This window comes from Coregonus clupeaformis, chromosome 2 (genome assembly GCF_020615455.1).
Source record: "Coregonus clupeaformis isolate EN_2021a chromosome 2, ASM2061545v1, whole genome shotgun sequence".
Taxonomy (NCBI): domain Eukaryota; kingdom Metazoa; phylum Chordata; class Actinopteri; order Salmoniformes; family Salmonidae; genus Coregonus; species Coregonus clupeaformis.
In genome coordinates, this window is record NC_059193.1 from 24,685,292 (window position 1) to 24,697,676 (window position 12,385).

General features: G+C 39.6%; 2 protein-coding genes across 2 annotated transcripts; both read right to left on the reverse strand.

The window, feature by feature from the left end:
* Positions 1 to 830: 830 nt before the first annotated feature.
* On the reverse strand, positions 831 to 6,219 carry LOC121532039 (cysteine-rich hydrophobic domain-containing protein 1). The gene is made up of 6 exons (XM_041837688.2): positions 6,010 to 6,219; positions 5,032 to 5,086; positions 3,751 to 3,906; positions 3,295 to 3,351; positions 2,790 to 2,849; positions 831 to 2,602 (listed from the first exon to the last, which is right to left on the reverse strand). The coding sequence occupies exons 1-6, from the start codon at positions 6,150 to 6,152 to the stop codon at positions 2,552 to 2,554; spliced, it is 522 nt and encodes a 173-aa protein (XP_041693622.1). The 5' UTR covers positions 6,153 to 6,219; the 3' UTR covers positions 831 to 2,551.
* Positions 6,220 to 7,464: 1,245 nt separating this feature from the next.
* On the reverse strand, positions 7,465 to 11,006 carry LOC121536571 (homeobox protein CDX-1). The gene is made up of 3 exons (XM_041843956.1): positions 10,414 to 11,006; positions 8,377 to 8,522; positions 7,465 to 8,279 (listed from the first exon to the last, which is right to left on the reverse strand). Exons 1-3 carry the CDS (start codon positions 10,850 to 10,852, stop codon positions 8,049 to 8,051), a joined length of 816 nt encoding a protein of 271 aa, XP_041699890.1. The 5' UTR covers positions 10,853 to 11,006; the 3' UTR covers positions 7,465 to 8,048.
* Positions 11,007 to 12,385: the final 1,379 nt, after the last annotated feature.

Below are 12,385 nucleotides of genomic sequence, written 5' to 3' on the forward strand. Positions count from 1 at the left end.
AAAATGTCTAAACTAAATCCCCCCAATTGATTGTATATGATCTCTGATGGTAATATTAGGCTTTTGGAAAGGGCACTACAAGTCACACAACCCAAAGTGTGGTACTCCATTAGATTGGAGGGGTGCTTGACACATTAGGTGTAGTGAAGTGAAGAAAGGCAACCTCTCTTGATCCACTACCCCTCAAACTCAACTCGGACCTCGAAGCCAGTTCCACTGCATTTTTTCATTGTTCTCCTGTAATTAGGGACTGATTTAGACCTGGGACACCAGGTGTGTGCAATTAATTGTCAGGTAGAACAGAAAACCAGCAGGCTCCGGACCTCGTAGTGTAAGAGTTTAGTACCCCTACTCTAGACCTTCTTTCCTCATCCCAACTCCAACGGGACAATGTGAGCAATAAATCCAAGAACAAAGGGGTCTATAAAACAACCCTCTACTCATTACAATGAAGCCCACCACTCCAGTGTATGTATGGGGGTTGTGATATAGTAACCTATTTGATTTTGGCCACAAACTCAGGGGCCACAGTTCCATGTCGTGAAAGTGCTAGCTATTTATGGTAATAGTATTCCAGAGTTTTACAAATGTGTCAAGTAATTACAGGCCATCTTGTTAAGTTAACGATTCAACACCTTGTTAAACATGACAAATAGCCAGGTATCAGTAGCAGGCTCTGGCCAAAGACATTACCACGTCAATTAAAATGACCTGTATAACTTAGATGATACTGAGTAATTTACCATATGGCAGTAAGGTAAGCATGTCAACAGTTAATGTCAGCTTGTGGTTTTCAGTTGCACAGATGGACAAACTTAAAGACTCAAAGATTCTAAATCAACCATTTATTTGAGCTTTCCATAGGGATTGAGTTGTCATGACAAACATTTACAAGTACTCTGTAACAGGGCCAATACTGGGAGGAGGGTCAGGGCTCTCCACAATTCGAGTGAGCAGATGTCAGTCTTCACAACCACACCCCTTCTCTGACTGCAGTTCATCTACCATTCCAGAGGCACTATAATGCAGCAAAACTCTCAGCTACAAGTGAAGGAGACAACTAACTCTGGACAAAATGAATAACAAAGGAAACATTTATCTCAATATGTCATGTACTGTAGGCTGTACGTGGTTTTTAACAACTAACACAAAGACAAAACATCGTATAGGAAAATACAAAACTAGAAAATGAACACAAAGACAAAGTTGCAATAAAAAGTTTGACAAAAAACAAGAGACATGGAGGTGCCAAGTTGGAGTCTGTTTCCAACAGTACATCATAAAGACAAGTAGCCATCTCACGTTGAAATGGATGACACTTTTGTTTTTGTTTTTTACTTCTCCTTCTTAGTTGGCAAAATCACACAAATAACATGCATCACTAGTGTCATTGTAAAATTATTAAAAACCTCAGTTTGACCATCCTCTGAAATCCTGACATTGATGAGCTCAAGTGCAATTTTCAATCCTAACTCTGGCATCACATACATTGTAAATTATATGGCTTACTAGGTAAACAGGTCCATATAAACTGGAAAGAGACATCTTTCATAAACAAAACTATGGTGCAGCATTATCTTGGCAAAACAAATCAAAGATCTAATCAACAATGTAAACAACAGCATACCACTGTAGGCCTACAGTTTATTATAACATATTTACAGGTTCGGTTTTTTAAGTTCCCCTGTACAGAGGGTCATTTCCGAAATGAATAAAAAAAACATGATGCTGACTTAGATCGTATGTTTGGCAAATTCAAGCATCCCATCTACTTTTTGTTACAAAGACAAATTGATTTGAGGAAAGTAACTCCAATAACCAGCATTTGAACTTCCTGAGCTACAAAATGCTTGTCTCCTCCTGTCTTATATATAAAATGGTTTGCGGGCCGCATTCGCTCTTCACCGAGGTCGGGATGGTCGCACTTAAAATGTATTATATTTTCTTGCCGTCAAAATCTGCAAAAAATAGTTTCAATGCTCTCTGACTGTCTAGCTTTCGTTTCGATGACTGTTAGAAAGCTGGACAGAGTGAAGAGACTATAAATGTAGGTCCATTATCATTTCTACAGTTTCGATTTGTTTTTCCTCATTTCAAATGTCCCAAAAATGATAATTCCAACAATGTATTTTTTTTTACCACCCGCGGGCCGGATTGAATGGGCTCCGGCCCGCGGGTCGTATGTTTGACACCCCTGCTCTAGGAGCTGTCACATTTTTTTCCAAAGCTATAATGGGCTCAATTGATGATGGCTCTTAGGGCTAAATGCACTTTTCAACAGTGTTATTTTTTCAATCACTAGTTGTCATATACGTAACAAAAACAAAGTATTAGTGTGCAACAAAGGGAGCATTTTTTTTACTTCGTCAGGAAATGTGCAAAATCTGCTCTAAAGCAAAGTGACAGTGTTGCAATTTCTAATGTACAAGGTAGTGGGAGATGTAAGGGACATCTCGAGACACCGGTGCAGACCCTCATTCCAACATTTATACAAGGCACTAAGGATAGGAGTCAAGGGCCACACTGCAGGTCTCCCAACAGCCTCCTCAGCTCAGTCCGGTCGGAATATAGGATATTTGGGTAAGAATTCTATAAGAATTACCTGTGGAGAGAGAAGTTATTTTATTTCATTTTACACTTTTCTTTCAGCATTGAATATTTCCAGTAGGCACTGTTCTATGGCTTCATGCCCATATATTTAGGCTCTGTTGTGATTTGAGTTTGTAACACTCAATAAATTGGCAAGAATCATATTCTGTTTTAGGGGAGCATGAATGCGTTATACTTACGTATTCCATCATATTGCTACTTTCACATTTCCTTTTGCTGAGTTTCCAGTGCAGGCCCAGCTAAAGAGAAGAGGTGAAAGTGAGGACAGACATAGCACCGCACACACACGCACAGACACCCACATCCCGTCTGGTTAGCAAATCTGAGTGTGAGGGGAATTTAGGAACGCTTCAAACCATGTCTGGTTGGGGTCAGGTAGTGGCCAGACACCCTGAAGAGCTTCCATTATTATTCTCAGTTACTAGCTGTCACTCATTGTTCCCAGACAAAACTAAATTAACATGGCTTTTACTGCTGACCTTTAGGTCTGGTCAGCCCCTGTCCACTAGATCACAGATCAGACAAAAATAGCTTTGAGGTAAATTCGTTTTTAAGGGTTAAAGTTTACATAATGAGTTAAAGACCATTATCCATCAGAAACCTGCTACTTTAACATCGCTCAACCCTTCACAACTGACATAACTTGGTCTTTCAGACAGGTGCTAATATGCAATTTGTTCTTACCTTGTGATATAATTGGTTGTTTTCCCATTCTAACAACTTCTGAATAGATATTCTCGCCTGTTGGGAAAAGAGCACATATGCACATGCAATATTCAAATATTTTCTAGTAATGACCTCGACTTCACACTCTTTTACAAATGACAACCGCAACCTCAGTATTATGACAAAGATCCATTCGTGGACTGAACTCCTACTTTTACCAGCTTGTAATTTCCACTTTGTTGTCAATAACACTGGGTTGGGACACCACCTTTCAGTGTTGTACCCTTCAGCTGGACTGGCCTCCAGTGGTGCAATGTATCATTTTTATACACAGACCCTAATTGCACACAGGTTCCCCGCTTAAGACCAATACGGTTGATTGCTAAACTAGTCCATGAGTAATGAGTGGACGTGCTGATTTAGGTAGAGTGGGACTGTGCAGCACACATCACGCGAGAGCTGACTGAGACTTACTCTCTTGTTGAGGCATATAACGGGCCACAGACTGAAGCCCACCGTACAGCAACAGCACAGGCAGCCGCAAAGAAGCCACTTCACATTGACAGGCAACGTCTTCTTCAAGCAAGCGTTCACTCTGCTGATGCTGGTTTTAAACTCCTCTGGAGCCACCTGGAAAAGAAGGGGGAGAAGGGAGGAAGAAATGGACAGGAAGTCAGAGAGAGGAAAGAATGTGGTTGTAATTTATGTAGCTTTTACTTTATTATTGGTAATTCTCTCTCTGTGACAAATCAGATTCTTAATTATTATCAAACATTTTGCGCTTAAAATAGTTTTTCATCTGCAGCAGTAAGCAAAAACAAACATCTGAAAGGGAAAGTATGGGAACTGCAACCATTCCCTTCCTCTAGTCTAGTGTACTGACTGAAGTGAAAAATGGCACCAATTGTTTAAAGAAAAACCTGTACTGTAGTCAGTAGAATCAAAGAGGCTTAGAAAACAAACAGGTGGCCTAGATATTTGGAGATGCTTTCCAGAGATCAGATGAGATCTCTCACTAGTACGGCTGTAACTTGCTAACCAAGCTCTTGTCTATTCACGGCAGAGAGGGACTAAAGGGAGAGATAAGCTCAGTGCCTGTGGCAGTGGCCGTCCAAACAACATGAATGGATGCTCATTCCTCTCTGGGTCTGTACGCCATAAAACCGGGGTCGTAATATTTTATGACAGGATGCAAAGGTCTCTTTGCAAACAGCAAAAGACCTTAGAATAAGGGCCTGCTGATCTGCACCCTTCAATCATCATAATTGTGACCTCTTCCATCACATCACAATACTGGAGGGACTTTTTATTGCCCTGCACTTCCCTCGGCCTGCTCTTACCCCTTCAGCCTTTTTGTGTTGCAGCGTCCGACCCAGGAAGCTGCCCTTTCTTGTGTATGGCACAGTCTTTATTCCATTATTTTATCACCTGGAGCTGTGTCCTCCCAAACACTGGGCCCCTGACCAACTGGGCTCCAAAGACAGCTTACTCATTGACAGAGCTTCACTTCAGCTTTGGACGCACTGTGGTGTGTTGCTTGAAATGCATCAGCATCAGATAGAAGCCACTCAAGAGACTTGAAAGAGGTAATTCAGGGATGGTCTGATTTGTCAAAGGGCAAATAGAACAATAGAGCCACCATAATAGCTTAAATTGCTTGATTCACACACCAGTTTAAATCAGTTGGAAAGCCTAGCACAAGACATTGCTTTGGTAAAGTGCATAAGAAGATACTAATGAATTGGGCTACTGTACCTTTCCCGTGAGAACTGAGGGAAACTCGGTGTCAAATTTGTTGCTCAATCCAAACCTGTCAAAAAGAAAAATACAAATGGTAAATTAATGAAAAACGTTCCATTGAACATGTATAAAGTACTTCCCCATGACTGTGGGCTGTCATAAGGGAAACCTAGCAATGTTTTTTTATGGGGATGGAATTAGACACTTTGTACCCTCAACAAATAAATACCTATAAAAATGTAGACCTTATGCCTAACACTTTACAATGTCTACAGACAGCAGAAATAAACAAATGAATGTCCTGAATAACCTGTCATTTGTTTCATTATGTGAATAGCTTCCCCTGTCGAGACAATTCAATTGGATGACAAGGATACATCATATGAATAATGCAGTTGTGGACACTAGAGGAAGTATATGTAACTATTATTATGTCATCATTTGGAAAGGTAATAGGTGTTGTGTCCATTGCTGGTAAGCAGAGAACTATAAACCAGTAAACAGACTGTTAGGCTACGGATGGTAGCTAGCAAACTTGCTTGAAGTAATATGCTTGATTCATCACCACCATTTGAATAAGTCAGCTGCTGTCAAAATATTCACTACAGTAGCTAGCTATAGCTACTTATTGAATGTCATGCAATTAATGTTAGTTTGCTGGCTTGTCATTTTTGTTATAGCAGATGCCTTCTCATGTCAGGCTAGTTAGCAGGAAACCAGTGTTGCTAACGTTAGCTAGCTAGTAAACTATAAAGCAGGAATAGCAGGTACGCAATAGATAACCCTAGCCTCGTCAATGAAGGCAAAGGTAACAGTTTTGTCCTACGATAGGACCAGACAGCTAGCTGACCGTTATTGCCACTGCCTAGCTAGTTAGTTGTACTTCATATTTCATTGTTGTTAGCAGGCTAGCTAGCTAGCAAGCTAGTTTATGAGGCAGGACAACATAACGGATTATGATGACAGCGCTAACAGTAGCATTGAATTGCTTACACAGTGATGTGCCCGGCCCCTCGCATAATCACAGGTTCTGGGCAATATCTTACAAGGTGTTCTTCACTCACTACACGTTCATCTTCCTCGTCTAACTCATAGATCGTATCAAAGTCCGCCATGTTCGGTTGTAAGAGGCTCATGACATCAACAAGCTATGTTCATGGTGCTTTCAAGACAACTGGGAACTCGGGAAAAAAATCTAGGTAAAACATGAACCCAGAGATCTTCAGGTTGGAAAGTCAGAGCTCTATAAAGATGCCCGAGTTTCCGACTTGGAATTCAAAATTGATTGACCGTTCAAAACGATTTTTTCCAGTCAAAGCTAGTTTTTTTCCCCTAGTTTTTTTCCCCGAGTTCCCAGTTGTCATGAAGGCACTGAAGTCAGAGATTTCTGACTTCCCAGTTCCTCGTTGTTTTGAACGCAGCATGCGCACAAACAGCCTCGGAAGCTCTCAGTTGGAGTGCTGTAAATCTGTGTGCAAAAGTGAGAGATATAATGTAATATCAGATAAAGTTATTATTTGGAAGAATACGATAAAATAGGCTTCCCTAGCTAATACATTACACAGCTATAACTGTAGGCTACACACTCAATTGTTTATAGTATTTCATGGAAATTGATTATTGCCCCTGTAACGTATAGGTTTATTCTCTGATTGAGGGTTCATTTACCCATATTCGATGAAGGATTAGGGCCTACAAGTCATCATCCAAGTGTCATACAACAATAATCCACAATTAGTTTATGAAAATTCACATTTTGCCTTTTGGCCTAGGCTACAATGTCTCCAACACCTTCTTACCAATTTATAAAGGTTTTTGTGTTTTCTGAAGAAAAACCATAATGCCTAGAGAGTAGCCTGTAAAATACTGGATTTGTCTTTGTGGACGACTACATTTACCTCTGTCCAACAGGTTTGTTGAGGTTGTGCAGCACTTCTATACAGATCTCTTGCAAGTTTTTGGAATAGGCCTAGGCTATGCTATGAGGATGTTAATGTTTAATGACAGTCTTGGGTGACCTTTTTACAGGTTCATGATTGTAATCTATCCAATCTATGCAGCCCATTCCGGCCCGTAGACCAGCCCATCCCGGCCCGATTACGTTGAACCGACATGGAATAGACGTAGAATTGACGTCTGTGCCCAGTGGGTAGTCTATATTCCATCATAATGGCTCAAAGGTCAACATGAATTGAGAAGACAGTTTGACACACATCAACACATCAACAATCAAATATTGCGTTTGACACGTGCTGGGCTGACAGAATCCCATCCTAATAGTTTGAAAACGAAATAGAAGGTTGATAAACTGATCTAATTTTGTTTGTGGTTCTAGGTATCAAATAATAAGAGCAATGAAGTGTGTTTGAAAACAGTATGCACACACAGTCTAGTTATTTTGCAAAAGTGAGCTATCCTTTTCCAGTCAATGAAATAAGGAGAAAAAGGTAACGTTAAAACACATTTTATTTACATTTTGAACATTGCCATCAAACAAACGTTCTACCCGTATCACTCTTAAAACCTGATTCACTTGTCCCTGTAGAAAAAAGTTACGGAAGTGTGCTTTGCGATCAAATTGGAGCAGAAAATGCATAGATTTTGTCAAGCCATTATAGAAGCTCCAAATGAATAATATCCCTTTTCCGTCCAGATAAACTTCAAATAAAATGTACCTGATTTTTTTTATTTATTTACAAACACTTATACACTTCATTACATATTCTACAGAAAATTATATTTATATCTCAATAACTCAGACACAAATAAACAATTTAAGCATTACATGTCTGAAACATATGTTGATTTTTGTACGTTTTTTTATTTTTATTATTAGAACTATTCTATAAAAACAATATTTCAAGAGCCTCCAGCATTTCGTTGCAATTATAAATCATCTTGTTTCTCGAAATATCCTAATCCACAACATGTGCTTCAGGACGTTTGAATAATCCATTGGGATCCAAGTCTTGAGGAACTGTCCTTTCAGCGTGTTGGAGTGCTCAGTTATGTTGGATGGTCTAAATTCGATTCTACTGAGTGACAGTAGCTTGCTGTATGTTCCTAATAGATGGCATGGTGTTCCTTCCGGGGGGTGGGTAGAGAGAGCCGTGAATATCCGACGGACTGAGTGAAGCTGGTATCCGCAGAGGACTCACTGAACCGGGGTCACTGTGCACTGATCCTCCGCTGCAATCAGATCCCATTTTCTTTTTGATTAATTTCCTCTCCTTGGCTCTGCGATTTTGAAACCAGATCTTCACCTGTAAATGTAAAATAAAAACTTGTCAAAATGGCTATTCGTTATCATTTGATTTGTCAAGTCTAGGGCCCTAATGCTCTATCAATTAATTGGTTTACCTGTCGTTCTGAAAGGCCAAGGTTCCCCGCAAGTTCTGACTTTCTTCTGATAGTGATGTAACGATTAAAATGGAATTCCTTCTCCAGTTCCAGTCTCTGGTGATCGGTGTAAACCACTCTGTATTTCTCCTTCGTTCTTGTTTTGCCTGAAATTGTGAGAAATTCAGAGAATTCAATAGGCTATGCTAATTTTAAAATATCCGTCACAATGAACAACGAATATGATGCAAAGCAACGATGCAATTTCATGGTATTCGAATGATTGATAAATACAGGGGGCAATAGGCTATTTAAACTCTAAAGTGAAATCTTTCGAGTTTTAAATTCCCCTTTAAATTAGTAATTTTGAGTATTTATAGCAAGTAATACTAGAGAGGTAGGATAATCAACAGGCTACTTATCAAAACGCATATTAAACTTGATGCTTCACTTATCTAATAACTCTCTAAATGTGTATGAAACGTCTTTAGGCTCTATCAACTGAAGTGGTGACTATCGTGTTAATCTAGATTGTGTTGCTTTGTTGGTAGCTATGCTAATCGAGCCACTGGTCTTCTTTTGATGTCACTTTTTGAACAAACTGCAGAACAAAGAGTCTCAGAGATATTAGCTAAACTCCATTGATGTGTTAAGAGGCAACACACGACACATAAAGGACTTACAAGGCAGACATTTCTCTAGCTCGGATCGGGTTGCTCTTGTTGATAAACCATAAACACGTCGGCACCTTTTATTAGGTAGAAAATAATATTAGTCGTTTTGAACAACATTGAAACATTTTGATATCCATAGTTATAGCCTAGGTCATGCTTGATAAGTTTTACAGGGCCAGAGAGAGCCTCCTAGAATTAATTTTTTTAAACACATGATAACACATTTGATTTGCCTAATAAGAAAAATGGGGGGCTATAAACGAAATGTACGGGTTAATTGAGGCTTATAAATTACTGTGGCTTAATTGATAACTATTGTCCACAGTGAACGAATTCTATTTTTTTTTTTACACATTTCTAGACAATTAAGAAATGTTGTGGTTTATTGCCCAGTTATAAAGCTTTGTATATATTCGTCAAAGACCTTTATTTGCTGTGAAAAACGTCACCTTTTCCGGCAATATAACTGGAAGAATGGGAGCGGAGGAAGACACTTTGGTGCATATCAAAGTAAAACGAGGTGTTGAAAGGGGCCGCCACCTGAATATGACGGATAACCCTCAAAACCTGAGACAATGTAGCAGGAAAAGTAGACCTCGCATCTAGTCGACGGGAGTAGAGAAATTAGCATTACAAGTAGCGTCTGGCGCTCTTTCTTGACACGTTCATCGTTTCCTCCACAAGGCTATAGGCCTGTATCAGAAAATAACTAAGATGTTTTAATTAATATCATACTTTATCAGACCATTATCGCGATGGTAGACCTACAGTTGCATTGTCAATAATGAATTTGATACGTTCGATCTAGTTCCTATCCTTTTCCTATTTTCTCTTCTGTTTTGAGTCTGGTGCAATTTACAATTTAGTGCCTTGAAGTTGCATCTTACATGTTTCAAAATTAGCCTAACACCAAACTGAATTAACAATTTCCAAACATTTCACATGCTACTGTGTAATTTTGGTGACATCTAATTTAAAACATGATTAGATGATTCGTTTGAGACCACGAACAGTTACAGATAAAAGGAATGTCATGTCAGTGCTTCCTATTCGTTACGAATATCACCTCAAATTTACCCAAATGTACTCATTACGTATTATGCATAAAGTTATTCGCTTTTACAGTGAGATGTATCATTAAATTATGCAATTATTGTTTATATTGTATCAATTCTCTATATACTACCTGTTGCACAAGTTTATGAGCCAACACCAGCAGTTTTCACAGCACAATTACGCAAGAGAAAATACAACAATTCCGGCTCTTCTTAGGACAATATGAATATGTAGTTTGGCATGAGTTGAGGCTGTGCTCATTGCACGAATGATTTTAACAGTGGCATGCATGTCGAGGCACAATATAGTTGCTTGTGACCTTTCTCACCGGTAGAAGATGATTGTACCGTTTTGCTCATCCACTGGTAAGAAGAATTGTGCCTTTCTCTATCCGGGGAAACTTGAGCAACAGAAATATTATCTGGAGGTGGTTGCAATACTGCTGACCCTGGCGCGTGCATGGGATTGTATTCAGGTGAGCAATAGGAAACTTGTCCCGGCGAGGAGGTGTTCATGGGCGTAGGAATAGTGTTAGGAGGCCCCAGACTATAGGCGCCCCAGTCCTCCCTCGGTGCGACATAAGGAGCTCCCCAAGCCCCCGAAGACTGTGCGTGAGTATCCATGTTTGGCACATGATGGTATCCAGTAAAGTCGGAATATTGTGGCGTGGAAACAAAGTTCTGTGGTGGGATGTTGATGCCCGATCGTCTTACAGGTCCTTGGTGATACATGCTGCCTTCTTTATCCAAGAGGTATCCCACATACATGATTTGAAAAAAAAGTGAAAAAAGTGACTTTCAAGTCGACATAGTTGCCCTGCAACGTCTGTATATCTAAAAAAAACAATCCTTATGCTGTGGTTCTGTTGTGTGTAGTCCAATGGTGATCCCCAAAATGAAATGCGAACTAGTTCCTGACGTGATACTGTCTCACATGATGTGGCGCTGTTGACAAGGTGGTGGTGCTAAAGGTATATTATGGTCTTCCTTCCTGACGTCAGACGAGTCTTCAAACCCCAACGATTTGCATTCAAATGAAGAGTCAATAATGCTGCCAAACCCACTGTCCCCTAGCACATTTTTTTACGCATCACCCCAAAGAGCAAACCCTGCACTTCAACTCTGAAATATTGGCGGCATGCATCAAAATATAATTGCAAAATTGAACTGCAACTTCACCAACAAACAATATGCTTAAATTAATATGCTCCTGATCACGTTTGGCCTTACACCTATCTCTTAGGCCTATGCGTAATTGAAGTGTGCTTGCAACATATTTTATATTTTCAGCATTAGTATTTATTTAAGCCTACTGAAGCTGCATACATTATTCCTTAGAAAGTAAGATGTGATAGCCTGGGCTTAATTTTAATACAGGGCTATTACTGTGCTATAATAAGCTATAATTGTAGGCTATTAATGATATAAAGTGCAATTGTGGATGTCAACTTCTTGATTGTGTTATTGTCATTTTGTTATGTGTCAGCGAATAATAAAAGACAGCATTAAACAGTTACAGCGCTGTCAGCGCATGCACGAGATGGTCACACTCTTCTCCTTTCGTTGAATAATGTCTTTGGTAACTCAACGTCTATCACGCAACGTCTCCCATGTCCCCAGCCTCGTTTCACACCTTCAGAAGCCGATCATATTTGATAAAGCTATTAACTTACAAAGGAGGTGAAGCTAAGTATGATGAGACTTTCTCCTGTAGCAAGGCGAACTATTCACATTCCTTCTAGTTCGCACTTCAACACTTCAAGGTCGCACTTCACAGCTAATTCCGGTTTAAAGGAACATGAAGTATCACCTGACACCCGCTCAACGACAATGTGGTCTCGCGCCTGTGCGTGCCTCAGTATTTGGCATGATCTTGGTTGTTATCCATCCCTCTTTTGCATAAGAGATTCCATCATACATCTCAAATTAATTGCAATATCTACCATAAAACAAATCAACACAAATCGAATTACAATTGTCAAACGTAGGCCTAGTCCCAGGCCTACTAATAACACACGTACCTTGGCCTACTAGGCATGCAAATATGTATATATTTTAAATAATGTATTGTTTTTATATTTGGTGGCTGATAAGTGTTTTCACAAGAGACAGTTGGAATCGGCTAGCATCAAATAACCCTGATGGAGATAAAGGTTTAATTGAATTGCATTTATTTGGGTAACAGACATATACAACAAAATATACAATGTGGACCCAGAGGATAGCACTTCAAAGTATTCATTAAAACACGTCTTGTTTCCAAAGTGGTCCTCGATGGTACAAAACAACAACACATATAAT

Coding starts and splice junctions, on each gene's coding strand:
- LOC121532039 (XM_041837688.2), bottom strand. CDS start 6,152: ATGAGCCTCTTACAACCGAACATGGCGGACTTTGATACGATCTATGAG. Junction 3,907..5,031: donor CCTCAGTTCTCACGGGAAAG/GTACAGTAGCCC, acceptor CTTCTTTTCCAG/GTGGCTCCAGAGGAGTTTAA. Junction 2,850..3,294: donor ACAACCAATTATATCACAAG/GTAAGAACAAAT, acceptor TCTTCTCTTTAG/CTGGGCCTGCACTGGAAACT.
- LOC121536571 (XM_041843956.1), bottom strand. CDS start 10,852: ATGTATGTGGGATACCTCTTGGATAAAGAAGGCAGCATGTATCACCAA. Junction 8,523..10,413: donor GGTACAATCATCTTCTACCG/GTGAGAAAGGTC, acceptor TCACAATTTCAG/GCAAAACAAGAACGAAGGAG. Junction 8,280..8,376: donor TTGGCCTTTCAGAACGACAG/GTAAACCAATTA, acceptor TTACATTTACAG/GTGAAGATCTGGTTTCAAAA.